The sequence below is a fragment of the Pezoporus flaviventris genome, unplaced genomic scaffold (assembly GCF_033815535.1).
Source record: "Pezoporus flaviventris isolate CSIRO_AGI_PZ_B2104156 unplaced genomic scaffold, CSIRO_AGI_Pfla_v1 ptg000066l, whole genome shotgun sequence".
NCBI classification, from domain to species: Eukaryota; Metazoa; Chordata; class Aves; order Psittaciformes; family Psittacidae; genus Pezoporus; species Pezoporus flaviventris.
Window position 1 is genome coordinate 28,861,388 of NW_026892614.1, and position 24,482 is coordinate 28,885,869.

The window sequence follows — 24,482 nt, forward strand, 5'->3', positions numbered from 1 at the left end:
CATCCCATATGCTGAATTAAATGAGATTGAAATTTACATCTTTATACTCCCAAAACAACTTCATGCTTGCCTTTTGAAGGAGAAATTTCTTTTTGGAAAATGGTGGCATACATTTCATGCCCAAGCAGTGTAGCAGCCATTTCCACAACTAGTATCTCCCTAGTGATAAGTATTTACTGATACATACTCATTTGTCCAATTAAAAGAAAGGTAAACTGCTTTAGTTTTTATACTGTCAAACTCAAGAGAGTCCTTCTGTTATTTGTGCTGCACTGCTGTTTCATTTTGCAATTTCACAAACTTCCAAATCAGATGCTACTCCTACTGTTTTCAGTGTACAAAAAACCTGAAAAGTGCCCCCACAGAGAATGCAGCTCCCAGATACTTTATTCACGTCTCCATCTTCCAAGCACTGCTGTCCTCTCTTCTAATCAAAGAAAACAGCAAGACTTGACTCAGTTTAGTTTCTAAGACATTTAGCAGTGGCAAGGCTTACCGAGACTAGCACATGGCCACACAAGGAAGAGTACATCTACATTTCAACATTGAATGCCAGGAACCCCAACCTACCTGCAGCACATTCTTAGCTCCTACAGAATCACCAGCCTTTACTGGCATCCTAACTTCTGAACACTCTTACAGAAACATGAACATTATTGTTGTTAGGTCCACACAAGGACAGACACTTTTTCTGTAGTATTTTTCTAAAGAAAAGCCTAGATTCCCTTAACACTCACTGCCCACTAATACACACCTGCTCTAAAGCCATACCTGCATCCCTGTTAGAGCCTGCTGGGCCAGCTTCATGCTCTTCGATTCCAGAGCTAGTTGGAGAGGAAGGAGACACTTCTCCCTGATGAAAATAATAAAAAAAAATTATAAGTGAGAAGGAACAATGGAACTACAATTGGTATTCAAAGGAGTAACACTCCAGAAGAGATGTGTCACTTTCAGTAAGATGAGACTTGTGTACAGTAATCAAGGAGAATGTCACAGCTCTGTGAAGCACTTTTACCATCTCAAGAAAGCTGGCATATTTCTTCACATACTGTTAAGAATGGCCTTTTAATTGAAATTTCACAAAATACTTCCAAACTGTTAGCCCTCTGTGTACATACATGAATGTGCAAACCATAAAGAAGGGATTCGCAGCTCACTAGTGGTCCTTCAACTCGGCGTGTTAAGCATTACACTTCAGTCACCTATCTTCTGTTTCACATTCCAGTTGCCAGAAAAGTGTTTTTATAATCCTCTTTCAATTAGTCGAGTTTTGGTCTATAACCTCCTCTACAGCAGTGTGTAACTACTTCCTGTCACGTTAGCTCCCTTCAACTATAAATGATATTGACAAAAGCAAATGTATACTAATGAGTTTAGTTTAAACCTGAATTAGCACATGGTATAACAATGACTAAGCTGTACTTTGATTACAGAATAATTAATATTCATTTTTTGAATATTAAAATAAATCACTATTTAGGATAATATTTTAGACGCAGTTCTCAGATACTGATTTCTCTGTTTTGGGGTGTTTTTCTGTTGTTGGTCTTTTATGTTTTGGTTTTTTTTGTTTGTTTTTGGTTTTGTTTTTCAATTTGGTGACCAAACCTAGTAACCACAAGCCTTTGAACCAAATCCTGCTAGTTGGCAGGGAACTCATTCCTCATCAGAGGTGCTCAGCCCATGTCCAACTGCAGCCTCCCTGAAGGGTTGCAACATTTCATTAGGTCACGTAACATAAGAGGCACTTACCCGTAAATACAGAATCTATTCTTGGATTTGTATAGACCTACTTGCTTTTGGCTAACAATTTTGTACCAGCCCATAAGAGTCCTAGTTCTCCGACTCTCTGCACTGCACCCCAAGAAGCCCTTTTGGAATCACATTATCAAAAATGTTCAATTTTTAAAAATCTCAAAATGAAGTTTTCCCTCTTTTGCTCCTGTGAGCTGCCTTTGTCCTGAATTCACTTAGTTTCAGTTGACCCAATAATAAACATTAAACTGCTCCTCTTGCAAATTCTCCCTTCCTAACTAAGAAGCCCTAGGTTAGAGCAACAGTGATTACCAGAGTTTCACACATATTGTCAAAGCTACCTAATGCTATTCTTTGTCACAATCTGCCCATAATTTACTAATTTCCCTCCAAAACTGGCAGTCTACAACCTGAACTTGGTTTTTAAAAAGCTTAAATCAAGATTACCAAACACTGACCATCACAGCTTTGGGGAACCTAATTTGTAACTCCTTCAGCTGATCCTGCTTGCAGAAGGGACTAAAAAGTCCCCTGTTTTGCATGTGTTCAATTGGTATTCCTTTCTCTCCACCTTTCCCCAAAGAGCACAGATGACAAGCTACCCCATGGAGCACTGATCTGCTATTTGCTCTTTGAAATACAACCCCTTCCTTTAATGATAAATTAAAGACTTGAGACTCACAAGCATGGCTCAGTTAAGCCATCTAGCAAGCTTCTGTACTTGGCAAAGACCTCTTGAGAATCTGCAGGTCTCTTAATATTTGTACCTTCTTCCCAGGTTATTAGAGTTTGTTAAAGGCTATTTGGCATAAAACCACAAGAAGCTTTTTAAAAAGAAACATGAATTACAGAGATTTCTAACAAACTAAGCAGACTACACATGTATCTTATAATTGGTTTCTAACTGAAAGCTAACCATTTGTTTAATTTAGGATATTCTGAGAAACAGGCTGGTACAAAGCCCAGTTTTCTCAGAAGCTCCTTTCACGAATGTTTCTGGGATCAGCTGAATTAGAAGGACTCTTACAACCTGCAAGTTTAACATCCTAAACAGCTTGAACTACAGAACATCTAGGAAATACTTCCTCATGGAGCATCATACCATACAGATCTACAGAAACTGCCAGGGTTCAGACAGTAATCTTCTAACCAACACAGAGCTGGCTGCTACTGCCTGTGTATCTACTGCCAAGTTTGCCTAAACCTGTGAACATATGTAGCATGCAGGTCAGTTGTGATAGGACTTTCTAGTTTCAAGAGGTGCCACAGCAATACACCTCTGACCCACAAACCACCTTTAAGTGCTATTTTTTACATTGTGACCTTGACATACTCTCTCGTTTGAAAGAAGTTGTCACCATCACCCTCTGGGGGAGAATTCATGTTTGAAATGAGTAGATCAACAGGTGCCAAAACAAAGTACCTGTTCATTAACTGGTACTCCATCAGCCAGAAACACACAGGGAAAAACGAAGGGAAAAAAGAATCACAACAGTGTATAGTACTAACTGTGGGTATTCTAAAAACTGATTATTATTTAGACCTGCACCTATTCAGGACGTAACACCACATTTCTTTTAGACTTCTCTACAATTCCCTGCAACAGTGTATAAATATTTGGGGTATTATTAATACACAAACTTATTCTCGTGTTAAAGTGGACGGAGATTGGGATGAAAGGAAACAGGGAACCCTGGAGTGGATCCAGTCCAGTTTCATTATAATGAAGACAGGTGGGAGCTCCTATGGCTTATGTGTAGCTACCCTGCACATCAGCATGTTGCCTACCATCTGTCATTAGATACTGCAATGAGCAGAGAACAATGAGAGTAGTTTCTTGAGATATCTCCCAAAATGAAGAGCCAAAAATGACAATCAGGAGAATGGAAATTAGAACAGATTCAATTAGCTGAACTTCCCATCCTTGCTAAAAATATTTAGCTGAAAATCTAATTAAGGTTCCTGCAGCCTGTGTTCCACTGTATTCTCAGAGAAAATTAATTGCCATTGTGTCATTTCCTGTTCTTGTTACACACTCAGTCAATTAAATCTTTAGTATTTCCATGCTACAGGTATAAAACACCTGCAGAGGTACCACACAATGTCTGATTAGCTTAAGCATCTTCCACACTTCAGTTCAACCTGCCATTTAAATGCATTATCTGTTAGCACGAGAACACAGAAGGACATGGCAGATAATCCTCAAGCAGAATGGGAGAGAATACTGTAAATTAACACAATCAATCCATACTAAGGTCTACCACTTAAAAAACAGGTTCAATAAGGTTGCAAAAAAGAATGCAGATCAGGATTTGGTCTCAGCTTACAAGAAGAAAGGGATTGAGGTTTCCTCTTACACCTGACAGCCCTTTTATAATTCCACTCTGTTCTGAGTGGTCTCATGCCATGGGATCTCATTGCTCCACTGCCTATAATGTCAAGTGACCATTCATGTTTTGTAGTGCTACATATGTAAGACATTTTACATAGATGAAGTTCTCAGAATAAGCTGGTGCACATCAATATATTTCAAACCATGTTTAAGAACGTGTTCCATTTACGTTACTGCACAGAAACTAGTTTCACACTGGAACTCCTAAGTGATGCACATGCAGGTGTGGACAATTATATACAGTTTACACCCAAATACCAACATAATCCTGAATGAGACGAGTCAAGTACAACCCAGGGCATGAAAGGAAGGGCGCACCTTTGACTTGGAGGAGGGGAGGCTACCAAAAGCTTCAGGGTAAGGTATCCAGGGCACTGACAGATGAAACAAAGCAATGAAAACAGAAGCTAGAGGGAAGAAGGAAGTTGAGATGGTGTGAAGAAAGTACGATAGTAAATAAAAAAGGATGTGGTCAGATATCAGTGTTGTATTATGCTGAAATTCACATTAATTGCATTGCTTGGACATATCCACACTGTAGTGTTCTGGAAAAACAGTTTAAAAAAACCAAATCAAAACACACACAAAAAGGGGGGGGGGGGGTGTAAGGAAAAAACAAAGCAAACCAAAAAACAACCCAGACTGCAATAACAGACTCTGGCTGTAAAAAAGGGTCTGGGAGAATGATTTTTCAGCACAAAAAGTAACTGCAGAGACAGGAAACAGCTTTCCTAATCATGGTGTTTCTATTTAAATTTGGTTTAACACATAAATACTGAACAAATGTATATAACATGATGGCAGCCCCCTCCATTCAAAGCAAAGAATGACAAGCCACCCCTGTCCTGACCCAAAAGACCAATTAATATAAATATATATACATATATATATATATATATATATATATATATACACTAAAGTCACTAAAAATCAGTAGCCATCTGCACTAATAGGAACTCCATTACAGAGAGCAGCATTTGGTAAGCTTGAACCTTGTTACATGCTAAACTGAGTAACCTGAGAGCACCAAGGACAAAGACTCAGACCTGTTCCTACTGAGGCTACCTGGAGTTCTGTCACTAGACCTCCATGGTACCCCAAGTGATCTGCCCAGGCTCAAGCAGAAAGATCAGAGACAGAACCACGTGTGTAATCCATGACCAGTATCTCCAGGAGCACAGGTTGTCCTTCCTAAGCTACCCTATTCCATGGCTGTTGGCTTTCTAAACTGCAGAATGCGTCATGAGAATATAAATAGACTTTATATTGAGCACATTGGGTTACAATGACCCTTCTAGTTGTCTGAGTTTGCCACGGCTCAACAACCAACCTCTTTCCCTGAAGGTCTATCACAAAAGATGCTATGACAAGCCAGTCAAAATAGACTGCCAAAAAGGTCGGAGCAAGACAGATTACTATTGCAAGTAGAGAGATCATAAAAATCTTTCTATCCTCACTGTAGTGGAAAAAGCCTTTAGTGAGAAAAGAATAATGGTTCATTAATTCATTCTCATGATGAAAATTGTAATGAAGATAGGAAATAGCCTAATCTTAACTCCTTGTTAGTGTCTGGAACACAGTCTCATGGCCCACGTTCACCTTCCACTTAGGGAAGGGGGCACTATAAATGAAATATTTGTCACCACCATAAGAGTTATTTCTCTTCATGCAAATGGTGATAACCACATTAATTTTCAGAAACAGAATTAAAAATAAAGATTAGAAATTAGACATCTCTCTGCATTATCATCCCTCTGAAAATTATATAGGAGACACAAAATCCAGAATCCCAGGACCTTATCAGCATGTACTTTGCATTTCATAGCATAACTCATAGCCCAGTCAAAGAACAGATAAGGATTAAATTCATGGCTGTTGTCATTTTCTGATATGCTTTTTGTTAGGCAGGATAACAGTCACAGCCAGAGTCTCATATTTTTTAGTCAAAGGAACACTGACAGCTGAGAAGAGCTTCTCAGTTTTGGCTCCTTAAAATGAATAAAGTATCCCAGCATGAAATTCCATTAGCCTCACTTACTCCTGCAGAAAAGCTGTCCCGCCATGAGAAAATAAATGGTAAAGATGAATTCTCAAAATTCTGGAGGTAGTCCCAACTGTTACCCTTAAATAAACCAAACAGAAGCAAATACTGTCCCTACACAAAAGGGGATGATTTATTTAGTGTAAAACAAATTCCAGTGGTGTGCATATGAACATGTGTACGTATAAAAGTAGAAATATCCGTAACTCTTCTTTTCCTGTGCTAGCTTAGAGAACGTTGATAAAAGACTCCCCCAACTTCACGGTCCATAATGAAAGCACTTAAAACCTGGAGGAGGAACAGGAAATAAATACAGCATTTTTCAAGAAACAGCTCTTCAAGAGGAAAGCAGATTTTAAGTCCTTGCTCACATCCTAAAGGAATGATTAATTTTATCTACAGCAGAAATGTGACTGTCCCACTTACAAAGAATATTACAGTTGAGCTCAGACAGAAGTTTCAAATTTACAGTGTATAAATACAGTGCAAGTTCTCATGCCTCCACAACATGGAAGTCAGACCAGATTACTACATCAACCCTTCCAGCACTAAAATTTGTATCTCTATGGAAATGTAAGTTTGTTGATAGCACTTACAGACCTCTTAGGAGCAATAGGATAAAAGACAAAATCTGAAGCCTTCCAGTTAGAATCCTCCTTTTCAGGAAAAAAATCCCAACAATAAATTATATTTATGATGTTGTACCTCTGTAAGATGATTGTGCACTGTTTAGACAACTTTGGTGTTAAAGTGCTACAAAAGAACAAACAAGCGAAGTTGCAGTTTACAGGTCCTGAAAAGAAACACCAACCTGTTGAGAGACTGCTGTCATACTGTGTTGATATAAATTCTGATTTGCTTCAGCAGGATTAGGATTTTACTCCAGTTACTCACAAGCATAGAGAAGCTTGTGTGCATGTTTCCCATGTCAAGAGATTTGCCTCTCTCATAACCAGATGAAATTCCACCTTTACTAATGACTTTGTAATTTCTTGATGAAAGGATTTTCATCTTCTTCACCACTTGCAGTTTAAAAAAAACCAAACAACAAACAAACAAAAAAGCCCAACCCTCATTCTTCTTCTCCACACAGTACAAAATTCTTCACTTCTAATCAGTTAAAATGGAAAGACTTTTTTTTTTTTTTTTTTTTCACCTGACTTGAGGTTTAACTCTCCTTTTCTTTCTACATCAGATTCTCTCTCACCTCAGCTGCTGACATCAAATCTCTCTTGGAGTTCCCTCTGGGTATCTCCTCCAGCTCAGTATTTAATTTTTCCTTCCCCTCTGCTTCATGTATTCCCTCTTCCCTTCAATCTTTTTGCTTTTCAAACCAAGACAAGCTAATCACTTCACCCAACATTTAAATGAACCTGCCTCTGCAAGGAGGCATATGAACTGGTTATCAAAGGACCCTTAATGACACAGGGAAAAGGAAGTGAGCAATAATGTAACTTCATACAGTTTGTTAGCTAGAACTTTAACAATTTTTCAACCTAGAATGTCAAATGAGACTGTAATTTAATACTAGTTGGTATTAAAACAGTGAGACAGTGGCATTTCTAATCTGTGTTATTTACATACTTTCCAAAAGAAATGGATTGGCCATAACAGCAGAAGTATAGCTCTACTCATGGGAGAGGCAAATGTGAACAGTTTAGTCTTCCATCCAGCCTAATGCAGCCAAGAGCAGAGAATTCATACAATCCTAATTAAATAGCTCAGCTGGAGAGCACTTCTTAGGTCATTTGCTTCCTTGCTATACTCACTAATAACATCTTGATTTCAACACAAACATGAAGTTCCTAGATAGGAGCCTGACACTATCATCAAGATGAAACGGAACAAACCCAAAAACATACGCACATGATGTACCTTTTTTTGAGAGGAGAGGAAAAGACACAACAAAAGATTCTACACAGTATTAAAGTGGACAAGACCAAAATAATAATCAGGATGCTTCCAGTCTCTAAAGCTGTAGCATAACCTCTCCATGATACATTATCATCACTCTCTCTAGAACATCCACCCCAGTAGGTTTTCACCCTTTGTACAAAAGGTATGACAGCTGTTTACTAACTGCTCTTAAGTAATTTGATGACTCACAGAAACCTCAAAGGTCTTTCATTACAAAGCTATCTGTATCCTCTAGTATTGATTATCATTTGAAGTACAGCATGAAGATGAGGTGAGAAGAGTGTATCCATCCTTAGTGTACACCTCCTTGTCCAGCATGTATTGCATACACTGGATTTGCTAAGGCAACAATTTTCAAAGCTTACCAAGCTATTCCATGAAACCTCTCTTCCCTGTATTTGATAAGCCTGGAGGGGATGCTACAGATCTTTCCAGTGAAAACATTTTGCTTCAGAATTTCAGTACACTGAAAACAACAAATAAAACATCTTATGAGAAGTATACACTTCCACCAGCAGTTTTACAGTGCTGGGACTGGGTGGACTGAAGGGACAGAAAAGAGATGCAGAGGTACTATAGGGCAGGTATCTTGCAAATGACCTTATTTTCTCCATTACAGCTGAATGGCCTAGAGTTAATCACAGAAGTTTGATAGGGAAATGGGAGGGTAATATTTACACCTGGTCATTACTAGTTACACTTTGAAGGTTAATTTTGCAATCTGCAATTCCACTTGCACAGCAGTGCAATGCCAGATCTTAACAGACCTAAGGGATGATTGTTAAAAATATCCCCAGATTTGCAATGCATTATATAATTTTATACTCACTGCACTTTAGAATATTCAATTTCTTAAGCAAACAAACATTCACGGAAACCAAAGATTTCCTGCATTTCCTGCAGCTTTGTTACTTTTCATGGAATGTAATTAAAAGAACTGTAAGAATTTTTATTATTACAAATCACCCCTCCATTTTCAAAACAAAGTCATGACTTGCATATCACACAAAGACCACAGCAGAGTCAAGCCTTACTCAGTACAAAAAACAGTCGTCTAGGTTTCAGTGCCACTTTTCAGTGCTTCCCACCCCATTTCTTTCCTTAAGGCAATTATCAACAGCCTCTCGAAGTTCTCACTTTCTTCTTCCCTGCAAGCACTACAAGTGATCAGATTTTAAAACAAACACAGACACTGCTATCCCATTATCATCCTTAGACCCTCAGGGCAATATTTCAGTTACGTTTTTAACAGAAGTTAGACAAACATTCAACACTACAGCTGGTCTCATCTTTTGTTCCTGTACGTCCCGGGTTCAGCAGTAGCAGTCATTTTTCTCCTTCTTGGTAGCTGGTGCAGTGCTGTGTTTTGACTTTCGGCCTGGGAACAGAGCTGATAACAATGATGTTTTGGTTTGGCCAAAGACTTTGTGAGCCTCATGCTCTGCCAGGGAGGAGGGGAAGCCAGGAGGAAGCAGAGACAGGACACCTGACCCAAGCTAGCCAAAGAGGTATTCCATACCACAGCACGTCATGCCCAGGATGTAACTGAGAGTTAGCCAGAAGGGCTGGGGGACTGCAGGGTTGGAGGAGGTATCGGTCCGTGCTTGGTCAGGCTGAGGGGCGAGTTATCGGTTGGCTGGTGGTGAGGTGTTGTATTCTCTTCCCTTGTTATTTCCTTTATCATTATTATCATTGGTGGTAGCAGTAGTGATTTGTGTTATACCTTAGTTACTAAACTGTTCTTATCTCAACCTGTCAGAGTTGCATTCCTTTGATTCTCCTCTCCATCCCTCCAGGAGTAGGGGGAGGGAAGAAGGGGGGGGAGTGAGTGAATGAGTTGCCTGACTGGGTTTAAACCACCACACTGTACTGAAGGAATTATGTACATTACACATTAACTGAATGTTGAGCGTTAACCCCAATAGGCAACTCAACAGATACTCCACACTCCCTCCCTACTGGCTTCTATGAAGAGAATCAACCTGGGACACTATGGGCTTTTATCACAAATCTAGAACGAAGTTTCAGAAGAATCCATAAAAGGAGCAAAGACCTAAAGAAGTAGTGAGTATTAAGGTTCACTACTACAAAGAATGTGAAGAAAGGCAGAAAGTTTGTTTCAGAAAAGAGCAAGCACTGCCCTTTTTTATTTTTTTCCCAACCAACCAAACCACAAAACACATGCAGGATGGAAACTGACCTATACACCCCTTTCCTCTCCAACATTGTCTTTTGGGGTCCCAGAACACATTCAAAGCTCTGCTGAGATAAAAATGCCTGCGTATCAGACATGAAATAGGACCAGTTACATATCCCATATTAAACATGCAGAATGATTCAAATACTGTACTAGACAGTGCCACTCTGCCTTTCTAATCTCCTCCCCTCACCCACTCCCTAACATTAGAAGTGCAACATTTAAAATCAAGACAGGAGCACATTTATATATATACACGCCATATATCACCATTCAAACACCAAATCAGCTACATATATGCCCCTCAAAAGTCTGGATGCAACATGTAAACTGCCATCACAGGAGATGCAGCTCAGCAATCCATACTGTCACTAGAATCTCTTCTTGGCCTGATGCCTAACAGAGAACTCATCATCTACTTGCTGAATGTCAGATAGCAACTGCGTAATGGTGGAACAGCATGAGTCACATATTGAGCAGACATGTTCAGGAGGAAAGCACAGGAGCACTTAATGCCAGGTGGTTGTGGCAGCAAGAGCAGGAAGAAAGTGCTTAAAAAAAGCAAAAGAAAGAAAGAGAGAGAGGTATGCTAAAAACACCCTCCCGAAAAAAAAAAAAAAACAACAACAAAAAAACATTCCTCCATTTCTGCTTCTTTCTTCTGGTCAGAGGATCTGCTATGTACATCAGCTTCCCTGTCCACTCTCTCCCAGTAGAAAGAAACTAACAGAAATTATGAACAAAATAAAGTAGATGGAAGAAGCATGAAATTATGAAATCACAAGTATTTCTTCACAATGGAGAAGCCAAAACGCATCCAGCCTCAAGATTCTTTAAGTGGATGAATTAGCTGCAAAGTCTCTACGGCATTAGATGTTTTGTGATGATCACACTGCACTTACTGCTTTTATTATTTGTGGAGCACATGTAAGCTAAAATAATGTTTTGTTTGTAAGTTGCTGCTACTTCTCAAGAAGTACGTCAGATGCAAAGCTAGAGATGCAAAAATTAAATGGCAGAGTAGCGCTACCAATTCCCCCCCCAAACACCCATGACTGGGGGGGGGGGGGCGAAGCAAGGAGGACAGCTACTTCAGAGTTCAGCCCAGTTTAAAGCTCACTTCTGTTCCTGACTTCTCTTCATTGTACCAGCTTCCCAAAGTTCACAAATCACCCTCAAAAGCCAGCATCAAGATGAACAGGACTGGGATCCAAACAGGACATAAGCTGGTTATTACAGCAGACCTTGCTCACCACCGACCTCTGACTTCCCAGCTACAACTTCAGAAATACTGCCTATTTTTGCAAGGCCAATGTGAGATACCGGAGGGATGCAAGCTTTTCCAGTAATGAACATAGGAACTTTTACCAACACAAGCAGTACTTGGGAACACTCAGCACCTTTGAGAGCCAGGACCTGTATCTCTCTGACTAGGCACACAGAATCGGTGCCCTGAAGGTTTGGGCCTGTACCTCCATTCAATATCAATTACCTCCTCTAGCTTTTAGGTACAGAGACATACAGTATACAGATATGCTGGAAATAAATAAGCATTTTGAAAGCCTTTCCGGTTCTTTTTCAGAACATCAGTTACTACACCAGAATGCCTCACTCATCTACATGTCTCATGATCATTACTTTAAAGTCCACAGGGGAAACTTTAAACTACCAGGAACAGCAATTTATACTACTGAGAGTCTTGCCTAAGCATCATCTTATGCACTCAGACATTTCTCTAGGAGTAAAGAGACAACAGTCACACAAGCTCCACAGAATAGCTCAAACTCAAGTCTGCAGTGATGCTTTTGCTACAGTGACGAATGGACAAAAAAAAAAAAAAAAAAAATCTATGTTGCCATTGTTCTGGTCAGAAGAAAAGTAATGACAGGACAGTAGCAAGACCTGAAAATTATATACAATGTCTTGGAACTATGAGAAAAATCTCCACGTCCATGCTGATGAAAAGCCACTGAGTTTTACATAGCCGATAAGGCCCGATTTCATTACATAAAGCATTCCAAGAAACTCTAGTAAATCCAAGTTTTTCTGAAGCAGTATGTAACTGGCAAGCACTGTCTAGCCTTTTATTTTATTCTCTGGTATGTAGATTATCTTCACAAGTATTAAACTGTGCTGATCAAACATTCTTTTTCAAGGCTCATTTTCTTGTGTTTGTTCAGCTACTTTTTATGGATCATACTTCAGCCTCTAAAATAACAGTGGAAAAACTGGTCAGGAATTAACCAAGAAGAGCTAGCCTTAGAGCAGAATTTGTCATCTTGAAAATACTGAAGTAATGCAGCCCAAAGTAGCCAACAACTGTTTGCTGGCAGACAACATTAAGGTCTCTTTAGCTATTTTCCATGTGATCAGTTTACCAATTAAAACACCAGCACATCAATTCCTTTTGTCTAATTCATTATTTATAAGTCATCCATTCAGCCTCCTTAAGCACTCAGTACGTATCTAGTCTTCACAAGGCCTGTTCATCAAAGACAAACACCACCCGACTAGGCAGGCAACAACAGATCTGTTAGCAATGGGTTATGTGACCCTACCTTCTCAGGTATTCACAGGACAATGTGAATGGCAAAGCCTTGAACTGACTTAAGGTAATTTCCTTCCTGGTCCACTTTAATTTTCTTTAATATTTCATACCCTTGCTCAGTACTCTGATCACAAGTTAAAGTACTGAAAAAACCCACACACCTTCCTCTCTCGAGGCAGAGCTGACAGGACTCTGTGAGAAACTCCACATTTACTGGAGACTGGTGTTTCTTTAGTGAGATATTTAAGTAACGCCCCTCAGTAGAATTAATATGCAAGGTCATTAACTGGGATTTGGATTTGTAAATCCAATTAACATCAAAGAAAGCTGAACAGCAAAATAGTCTCATTTAGCTCCCTGAAGATACACCTAACAGTTCTCTATCAAACTAATTAAAGAATGACATTCCAGACTGAATGTCCAGTCACTGCACTTCCTTGGCCGAAAGTACCTTAGGTGCTCCCAAGCACAGCAGGCATGTGTTATCTAAACTGCTATCAGAGAAGTGCTGTAAACAGCTCCCTTACAAACACTACAGCTGAACCCCATGACTAACTACACAGGCTTCAGGGAACTGCAATGCAGCCTGCCCAGCATTTGTTACAGTGGCCCAACACAAGAGAGGAAGCTACAGTCAGGTTGCAGGCAAGCCAGAACATGGAAGCAATCTACCCCAATCTATCATGGAGATTAGTATATAGCTGATATAACTCACGTAAAAAGACTTTGGACTCAGCTAGTCATAGTCTGAGGAAATGCAAAGAGCTACTTGTCTTCCCCATTCTCACCCTAGGATGATGGTCTTAAAAGACAATAGTATGAAAAACCTCTGGACATCTTATTCTCATGAGCAGACTTCATTCTTCAGTTACAGAAGGAAAAGAACTTAAGTAAGTGCATGGCAAATCTGTTAAATGTCAATAACAGCAGCACAACTTGCTACTGGAAGCCAGATGCTGCTCTGTGGAGAACAGAAACAATACTGATTGGGGTACTCACCAGATTCACTATTTCTGAAACTGAGCCAGTGTCTATCTCAACTGGCTCATGAACCTATGTCCCCCACTCTTATGCAGTACAGATGTGCCCTACATCATGAACTTTCCCAAATGTACTCTAGAGAAGTGTTGATGTCCTTCTCTTGTATCCAGTATATTCTAAGAACACACCAAACTTTCTTACTAGACAAGCTGGGATGTCCTCCCTGGACGTACACTACTCAAAATACTCATTCAGCTGCTGCTCTTGGAAGAGACCTCACAGATATGTATTTCTCTCTTGAACTATTTGCCATATTGCCTTTAACACTATCAGTATGTTATGGCCATGGATTTCAGATCTGAGCTGTGGACCAGGGTTACCTGGCGGAAAGATTATATATGTCTTCACTCTAACTCTAGTATCATGAAATATTCCAGAACATATCCCCAGGCTCCACTACTACACTCAGAAATATCGAAGCAGAAAGGGTGAATGGCAGATTCAAAGCAGATGAGCAGCAAAGGGATGATTTGTATTACAGCAGATGATCCAATCTGCATCTAATAAAGATGAAAGCAGGACAGGAGCATGGTCAGATTGTCTCCATCCTACACGGTATCTGTACTTGGCTGTATTTCTGGCCATTGCTCTATTTTCAAGGCTACTGTTTTACAGTGTTAGGAACCAAGCCACCACAGCACTGTTCTTTAACAAATACCATGCAAAGATGAACTTTTACCTAATTTGCACATAATGCAGGTTAAATCCAGGCCAAAGATATGGCTCAGTGTGCAGTAGCTTGTTGGCAGAGAATGAAGACTAAGCTCAGAATACTGGTGACAGGAACATCTCCCACACTCTGTGATGTTGTGTGACAGAACCTTACAAAAGACTCCACAACCAAAACTTTTTTATTCAAATTCTGCAGCACCCTTCATTTTGCAAAACAGCCAGTAACAGAGTGAATTGTTACTGACAAGTCTAACGTTAAGAGCTTACTTCATTGTAGCTACACCTGTGAAGGTTATTAGCTTTATTTAAAAAGATCAGGATTGGGGGGGGGTGAGGGTGTGGGGGAGGGTGGGATGGGACAGGACCCAAACAACAAAACAACTAAGCAAAGACAACATTAAGAATATTGGAGGAAGAAGAAGAAAAGGTAGCATATCTGCAAAGAAGCATGCAAGTGAAAAAGGAAGAAATGTGGTAACAGCACTTAAAAACAGAGACCATACCCTGTATTAGAGATGAAGGGTGATAAATGGGAAGATGAAATGCCAAGTAAACATAATCTAATTCTAATGGAGCTACTGGGAATTACTCATCCAGCTGTTTTCAGCTGCCCAGCCTGTGGTGGAAATGTCTGTCTCTGGCACTGGTCATGTCAGACCTGTGCTATATCCATTCTGCATTGACTTGAGGCCCCTTGTGGACTGCAGCTGACAGGCTTTCAGAGCAGCAGCAGAACTGCTCTTACTCCTTTCCTCTGTGGTAGCTGCTCTGGGACAGCTAGCTCTTCAATCACTAATCTTCCTTGCACAAAGCTGTATCAAGCACAGCTGAAAGGAGAAGAGTGGAGTAATAAGGTGATAAAAATACTCACAGGAGTAATATCATAGTAAAAAAGCATCACCTCCATCAGCAGCTAATAGCAGATATCTAGGAGGACCTCAGGATGTGCCAAATTTATAGCAACACTCCTCCTCTCATAAACTCAATCATCTGACTAAAGTACTTCTGATTAAGAAGGGGTACCTTTGCATCCAATAGACTTCAATGAATTTCTTCCATGCATTTGTTTGGGTGGTATTTGAACCCATGCAAACCTTTTAGCATCCCTTACATTACCTAATAAGGCAAGCCTAAGCATTTCACATCTTAACAATAAGCTGTGTGAAACAGTGTCCTCCTGTTCTGACCAGTGTTCATTCTAGTTTCTTTTCATGCTTCCTAATAGTTCTGTCAGAAGGGACAGTGAATAATTTTGCCTGTTTGCTTTCTCCATAGCAATCAGAATTTCCAAAAGGAAATCTTAAATAGCTGTACAAATGAGGGCAGTACCACCTCCCTCATTTTACAGGTGTACAAATGGAGACAGGAAGAAGGAAGAAGGCTTACTCAAGATAACCTAGCACGCTAAAGCAAGCGGTAGGCATAGAAAGTGTATGAGTTTAGTTCCTACTTGGTGTCCTACTCATGTGGTGATATAACCTTTCAGTTTCTAGAATATTTATTTTCAGTAAACAAAAACTTATGTAGATTTAAAAGAAAACAAACACACTGAGAAGACTTAGAAGCATTATCACTTATGCTGAAGCCTGTAATTAATTTAGAAGGAAAACTCTTTAGACCATAAGACAGCCCTCCCTCCCTTCTAAGTGTCACCATTATACATACTTGCACCCATTTTGACATGGTTCCTTATAGTTCATTCATGGCTAGAGGCCAAGGGCTCATCAGCAAATTATCTACTACTACTAGCCTAGATCTACAAACTAAAGAAATCACATAGATTCAGCCCCTTCCTCTGTCTACCTCACTTTTAATTCCCATTTTTACTTCAGTTTTACAAACACTCAACAGCTCCACAGGAGTCAATATTAAATGTCCTTACCTTAGCTGATATGGAGGTATCTTGATAGCAGCATCAGGAGAATCCAAGGTTTCTGTATAACCAAAGGAAACAATAGGGCTTTTAAAAGAAACTTCTGAGTTCAGCCACAGTAATACATCTGACTACAATCTCTGAACTAATGATCCTAAAGTTTATACCTACTCCAGCTTACAGAACAACAGTCACTGCTGCTCCAAGTTGACAAAGCTTTTCATGAATCTGCCAGGGCACTGGGTGCCCAGGGAGAAGGCAATTACCATCTTTTCCTTAGTGAAAAGACTGAGGAAATTAGTAAGAATATCAGCATTTTTGCAGCACAGTACTGGAACACTATAGGGGATATTAGTGTGGCTGCTGTGCAAGGGTAACACAGAGTTAATGAAGCAATGCATAGCACACCAAGCTGAAAGGCCAGTAATAAGACAGCAACAGGTATGAACTACCATAGACTGCTGTCGCTAGGTGCGTATGTAAAATTAAAAAATCAAAGCAATTTTAAGTGTTATAGTTATGCTGATGTAAGTTAAGGGTCTTGCTGATTTGTGCTCCAGGTAGTTAGCATCGAAAGTACTTCAAGTCACAGCCAATCTCTGGAAATGGGTGAATGCTGAAATGCACCTAAGCTCATATACCCTTAAAAGAACTCATTTTATTGATCATCATTTCCATTACACAACAAGGATAAAACAGCTCATGGAATCCAGTAAAGAAAAATACATACAGCTTTTTAAATAGATGACAGAATGCAAAATAGCAGTAAGAAAACTGTACCGGAGGGTTTTTTACGATGACTGAGGAACCGGGGAGGGGGGGCTTTCAGAGAACTGACACTCCCCTCCCCAACAGACAGAAACTGATTAGCTACTGACACGCAAATCAGCCCCGCAAGACCCACGGAGCAGCCCCAAGAGGTGAGGTGGCGAGGAACGCGGACGCTCTCAGAGACTGCCAGCAGGTGCCACAACCCCTGCCAGCAGCGCGAAGCCCCCGGACGTTTTGAGGCGCTCCGGTCCCCCGCATCCCGCTGGAGGCTCGGCGGCCAGCGCGGAACAAGTTTGTTGAGGTCTCCCTGCCTCCGCAGTTACAAAACCGCTCCCTGAGAGGCTGCTCCTGTCCCGCACCGCTGCGGGCAGGGCCGTGCCGTGACCCGACCCGCGCCGCTTCCCCGCGGGCAGCCCGGCTGCGGCAGGCTCAGCCCGGCCCTTACCGATAGCCCAGGTGCAGCTCTCCTTGATGGCCCTGTGCTTGCTGCCCGACGCTTCCTTCTGCAGCTTTCGTAGGATTTCTTCCATCTTGCCTCCCCCGGGATCTTCGCGTCGCCGCAGGAGCAGAGAAGCCGGCGGCGAGAAGGAGGAGGGCGGTGCGGACAGCAGAGCAAAGCCGGGGCTATCCCCGCCGCTGCCGTGCCTACACGCGGACGATGCCAGGCACTCCGCTGCCGCCCCGCAGCCGCTGATGAATCACGCTGAGCTCCATGGCGGGGACACGTCAGTTGTTGCCGCTGCGGAGTCCCTCCTCCTCCTCCTCCTCCTCTCCCGCGCCGGGCAGGCCCCGGTGGCGCAGCTGGGCTGCGGCCGCGCCTGGTCCTGCCCGCCACGGAAACAACCTGGCGGCTGCAGCTTCCCCCTGCCCCGGGAGCGTGGGGAGTCCCTTCTCAGAGCCAGGAGAAGAGGCGGCGGAGGTTGCCGCTGGCCGTGGAGGGCCCGGGGAGAGGAGTGGGGGACTGCGCCATCGGACCCGGACCCTGCGGCGGCAGCCGCCCCACGGGAGGAGCACGGCGCGGTCGGGCGGGATGCGGCCTGGCCGGTTGCCATGGCAGCCCCTGTCTGCCCGCAGAACGCGGGAGGGGTGGGCTCTGTGTCTGCCTGCGGTGTACGCTCTGCAGCTCCAGCCGCTGCAGCGGCGGGGCTGGGAGACGCCTTGTGAGCTTTGCACGACTGAGGCGGCGACCGGCCCCTGAGCCCGTCCGGCCACCCCACCGCCCAGCTGCTGAGCGAGGCCGGGCCCGGTAGGGCTAGGGTCTCGTTTCCCAGCCCCGACAGCCTGCGCTGCCCTCCGTGCAGCGCTGCCGCAGACCAGCCCCTCTCTCCCGCAACGTCCCACGCGGGGAGGCAGGCTTGCACCCCAGTACGTGTGCAGGCGCTGGTCATCCCTTGAAATCAGTGGATCAAATATATGGCTGTGAGCCCTGCAGGACCTATGCCTTTTTCCTCAGATGGCAGGTGCAGAGGGTCATGACTCAACCTACTTGCCCTGTGCCTTGAAAACAACGCACACCCCACAGCAAGCCAGCCCCCAGGAGAGAACAGCCACTCTGCTATATTAGACCTTCCTCTTCACACCTCGAATGCTTTCTACCCAGTATAACTGCCTTCTTCGGTTTGTTTTCCTTTCTAGGATATGCTGCTTGCCCTTTTTGTGACTGCATCAGTTAATGTTAATCGAGTGTTTTAATGCCATTGTCTTGATGCTGAATCTTTGTTAAAAGATACAAGAGCAGGCTAGGAAAAGAATTAAAAAGGCTATAGATAAAAAAGGCAGCCCAGGTAGCAGCTGGCAGCACTAGAAGTTGTGTTTCCTACTGCTAATTGGAAGAATACCAATTGTGAATTACCAGACAGAATATTGGCACCTGGTGAATCAGCCTTAGCATTTCCCATAGGATATTGGGCTTTGAAAGGCTGTCCCTTATCCAAATACTTACAAGGGGTGATCCTGTTTGTATTTGGAAGTATTATGAATGCATAATCCGTTGTTGCATTTTAAGGTTGAAGTGTAAAACTTGTGTCTGAAGAAAAGGATTTAGAAATTTAGAATGATGCCAGAAAAGTTTGAAGGTGGATAGGGAATGCCTAGAACTACAGAACTACAATAATAAGGATTTTTATTAAAACAAAAAACCAAACAACAAAAAAAAAAAACCAAAAACCAACCAAACAAACAAAAAACCCCCACAAAAAAACAAACAACAAAACAAACCACAAAAAACAAAACAGAAAACCAAAACTCAAACCAAAAAACAAAACAAAACTCTGACGGAAATAACAGGAAGACCAGTAAGCTTCAGATTCTAGGGCATAAACCAACCTTTAAGAAACTGGAAATAGTTTCACAAGTTTTTTAATCTATGACCATGCACTGCCACCTTCCTGGAGCAAAAAACTGGTAATAGCTGATGGCCAGGATTATCAGTGAACTGTGACTCTATAAGTTAAGGCTCCAGTTGAAGTGATGATGAATTGTTTCCCGCCTTTGTGCTTAGTGGATGATGTGCTTAGTGGAAATTGAGCACAGCAAGCAGTTTCTGTCTTTTCAAGTCTTTTTTTTTCTTTTTGGGTGGATGGGTAAACAACAAAAACAGCTGTGGTGGTCTTTGAGCTACTTTTAATGTAGAAACTATGTACCAGAGATCACTTGAACCTGTGGAATGCTAAAAGATAAATATGTATCTATTAATAGTAAATAATTAATTGCTTATTTTCAGGAAGCCATTGATGAAAATTAATTTTTCATTTTAGATTATTTTCTAGCTCTATACATCATCAACTTGGTAGCTAATTTCTCTGTGGTCTTTATAGGAAGCCCTTTGCAGCTGAAATTGTCACCACAGCTACAGTTTTTTCACAAATACTGATGTCATAATAAATAATAAAAACCAAGATTTGCATTTATTCCTGTTTTACTCGCTGTCCAATGCCTTCAAGCAAAATGGATCTGTACTGATAAACACTTTTCCCCAGTAATTATGTCATCAGAACGAGAGAAAAAAAGGCCATATTCAGGCTCTCTAGAGCATCTTAAGGTCTTCTTATATGCTTATGCAGACAGAAAACCAAGTAAGCCGTGATGAACCTTTCCAAGGAACTGTGTGTCAAGAGTACCATGAGTCAGCTTGCTGATACTTTTCATTCAAGGCCCTCCATCTCCAAACGAACAGGAGTCCACCAATCCCTTCTCTGTTGCCTAAATTAAGCACATAAATACACAGTAACCATGTCTTGCTGGAAGTCGGTCACTGAATGCTGTTTGCTAAGGGAGTAGGTTACATTTAACCAGTGCTTTAGGCTCCCCTTGGAAGCAAGCGGCCTAGAAGGTCACAAGATCTGAAGTCTATCTTCTGCTACAAAGAGACAACTCCTTGTCATGTCCTGGCTGTTGAAAGCCAGCAGCCTGAGGCTAGGACTCAGCTCTTGTGATCCCCTGCACAGCTCAAGCCTTGTCCAACTGGAAGTCAGAAAGATCCTATGCAGATTTGGTATTTGCAGGTTATACATCAGGAAGACGCAGCAGCAGCTACGCAGTATGCTTTTGTGACTCTCACTTGGCAGTGCTACTGATCTTTTGCATTACGTGAATGCAGATTATATCCCAGGATATATCCTCAGTTCTGAACACAGCCAAGAAGCTGTAAGCAAAGCCAAGCTACTCAAGATACCCAGAGTAATAGAGTTGTATTACTACAATTCTCTGTCTAGGCTAGTAGGCAAATGTAAGGAGCAGCATATGCTTGCCTTCAGAGATCTCCATGCTACTATGGCTTTTCTCAGTAGCCAAGGAAAGCAACGTGCTGCCGGTTTAAATCTCTTCCCATAGCATACAGCCACACTGCCCATGCACACAGCTGCCCCGTCACTCTAGCATTTGATATCCTTAGAAAGAACCAAATTTACAGTGGAAAAGTATGATACAAAGGTATGTTAGGCTGTGAAATAATCATATATATCTGCTATTATTCATTATCACTCCTGTATTACCTGTGCTTTGGCCATTTTAACAATATGCTTGTACACTGCAGACACTGGACAGTGTGAACCAAAGAGATGCTGGCTGTGTCCCTGAGAATTCCAAGTTTAATTACAAAATACTAAACAATACCCTCTAATGGCAGGAAACCCACCTGGTTCCATGGCTCAAAAGTGGTGCCTAGCCAGATTTTTCAGAATCACTTTTTTCCCAGAAACACCCACATGGCTGGACTAACCAGACTTGCAAAAGACAGGTGGGCTCAGTTTTCCTCAGGAAGCTCTGTACTTGCAACTTTTGTGTAGGACAAATTGCTCAAAAGAAATGGAGGGACTGTAGCTGGAACGTAAGCTCACCAGCACTTTTGTGACACCTGATACCAGTGGAAAGTACCCTTCCTTCCCTCTCCCAGAGGGCAGCAAGACTCAGACAAGGAAGACCCTTGTTGGGGTTTTTTGGGTTTGGTTGTCTAGACTGTAACTCCATCATTGATGATAGGGTGGCATCTGTTATTGTCTGCGTGATTACACAGAGTTACGAGAGGCTGAGTGCTCAGTGAAGTCATCCCTGAGCAGGTGCTGCTTTCTGCACCCTCCATGACATGACTTTGCTGAACAAAGGCAAAGCACTACAAAGCACAATGACAACAGGTGCTGCTGCATGTAGGGTTTACAGAGTTAGGGAGAAAAGCCCTCTGGAGTGGGAACTGTGAATAAAGTTAGGATATATTCAGCACTGTCTGTTCAACATAACCTTATGTCATTTATTTTGTAAAGAACAGTTGAAGCAAAAATAAAGTCTTGAGATTCATGCTAGGATAGAAATAAGAGATAAGACTCTGGCCTTGCTTAGACATACTTTCTGCAAAGACAGATGAAAAGCAAAATTTCCCTTAACTATCTTGATTCTACCATAACCTTCTCAGCTCTCTGCAGAGCTGCAAAGGCAATTGAAGAGGGTAACGGGAATGCAGAACATGAGATCAAGGTTCTTTTTATCCAGTAGCTTATTTCTGACAAATGTTATTTGGGGCTTCTTAAACAAGGGGTAGAAAGAGTGCAGTGCCCCTTCCTCTAGTAAACTCTCCCAGCTTCTATTAGTTTGCAGACTAGGTGTTTTCTGAGACAGTGACTTTGTCTTGATGTGTCCAGTAATACATGATAGATTGTTCTTCTGTGAATGTATCTAATTCCTAAATGGAGCAGGTTTGGGAACAGGGCTGTGGAAAGTGCCAGGTTGGACAGAGCCTTGGGTGACATGGTTTAGTGTGTGAACCTTTTAATGCTTTTTCCTTTTACAACCATACTGTGACAGCAAGTTCCGTAGCTGAGTTGTACACAAAATAAAACAAAATACTTTTTGTACAGTTTTAGCTTCTTCTTGCTACTTACCTTTTGTACTATGAGAAACACTGCGTAAGCATTCCCTGTTTTCTCTCCACCATTCATGATTCCTTATGCATGGGAGTGTCTTCACTCAACTGTTTGTATTTCAGTATACGCTGCACTATTCTATTTAATTTTTCTTCCTATATGAACTTTGGTCATACTGATTGCCCTTGTCTGTACCAGTTCCAGTTCTGCTCTGAAATACAAGAGTTTGGGAAGAAGGGTGTATACATAGGGAAAGGCAGCGTGAAGATTTGAGCTGTAAAAGCTGGCTTTCTTCCATCAGACTCTACTGACAAGGCTTCAAGGAGAAACAAAATTACAAGTAACTGTGGAGTTAAGCCTAATATCATAAGACTTCCAAGTTGGCCAGAAAGCTGAACTTCAGAGGACTCCTTGTGTTCACTTTTCTCTCTATAATCCAAGAAATCCCCATAGTCTTAATCTATGGAAAGAGATCTTAGAAGTACAACACTACAGTCAAGGGCTGAATATAAAAGTCAGAATTGTACCATCTGGCCAATATATTATATATTTGGAATATGTGTAATGAGTAAAACCTAATGCTCTGAAGCTGTGTCTAGAAAGAGACTGAACTGATAACTTGTCATGTAGCTGTATGAAATATAGGTTACTCAAAGTTACAAATGCATTATACGTATTTGGGTCCATAAACTGCTTTGAAATGTTGGGGCCATTGACTAAGAAAGAGATGTCTCGTTATGAGGAAACAAAAACATCATGGCATTTACAGCTGTTAGATGCTTATGATACAAAATGAAGAAAGGTTAGCGAGACCTAACTAAATACATCTCTCCTGGTCAGGAAATGGACTGTAATTTGCATACCCTGTTTGGTGTCAAGCATATAAATAAATGGATTGAAGTACTAGAAATACTCCTATTAAAGCTGGAATTCTCTAGGTTTCAACCTAATATGCTCTTTTTAAAACAGAGGAATAATTTTTCATGCCACTATTTCAGATTTTAGTGTATGGCTCCTCTGTGACAGATCCCAAAATTTTCAAAGTATAGTGGAAACTAAAGAGCAGCACAAAGGGACAGGTTAAATAGAAATTTATTTAATAGTGTTGATTTTCAGATTTTGTTCTGCCACAGATAGATCAATCTGAAATGAATTCCCTGGTTTCAGGGGAATGTTGTCAGGTCTGCAGTGAAATAGTGGCCAAATTGGAGCCAGAGATGCCTCCTTGTGCATTTATATAATAGTCATATAGAAAGACAAATCATAGGAAAATTTATCCCTTTTCTTCTTCATGATGCCTCCAAACTCTCTATGTAGTTTGGCTTTGTTAGTCAATGGTGCTTATTTTGCCAACTTTCAAGACCAACTTAGAAAACTTAAAAATATATTATAAAAAAAAAAGATATAATCAAAGGAAATATAACATTCATTTTCCAACTTTCTAAGAGTAGACAGACAGTAATTGCCTCTAACTCATGATCTGAAAATCCAATGCTAAGTGGATATTGAATCACGCAAAAGCTCTTATTACAGCAATAGTCACACAAGCAAACAGACTTGTAAGCTTCCAGGAGAGCAACCTCATCCATATATATATCTCTTTTTAGGATTTTTGGAAATTGCTTTTACATTGAATGGAAAATTTAGCAGAAAGACACAGTGTTTCCCAACATGTATTTTGAAAAAGGATTTCGAAGAATGGCATTGCAGAGTTCTGTGTTTGGATTTCAGTAGCTTCCAGATCAAATGTACTCAGTCTGTAAATGAAAAAGCTTGGGGTGAAAGTGATCTAATATCCAAGGCTGCAGATTTATCTGGTCTCTAGTAGTCAGACTTCATCCTCTCTACAACATACTATAGGATAAGAAGAAAGAAAAAAAGATGAAAATGTTTGGGAGATTATTCAAATTACAGTCCTTTA

The 24,482-nt window shown here is 41.3% G+C and overlaps 1 protein-coding gene across 1 annotated transcript in view; it reads right to left on the bottom strand.

The window, feature by feature from the left end:
* ARFGEF3 (ARFGEF family member 3) overlaps nucleotides 1-18,381 on the bottom strand; it is an 87,710-nt gene extending 69,329 nt beyond the window's left edge. The window contains exons 1-3 of the mRNA XM_061471741.1: nucleotides 17,653-18,381; nucleotides 16,446-16,497; nucleotides 772-853 (exon numbers count right to left, since the gene is read on the bottom strand). Of these exons, the coding sequence (XP_061327725.1) occupies nucleotides 772-853; nucleotides 16,446-16,497; nucleotides 17,653-17,737 (219 nt within the window). The 5' untranslated portion in view covers nucleotides 17,738-18,381. The remainder of the gene's footprint in view (nucleotides 1-771; nucleotides 854-16,445; nucleotides 16,498-17,652) is intronic.
* Nucleotides 18,382-24,482: the final 6,101 nt, after the last annotated feature.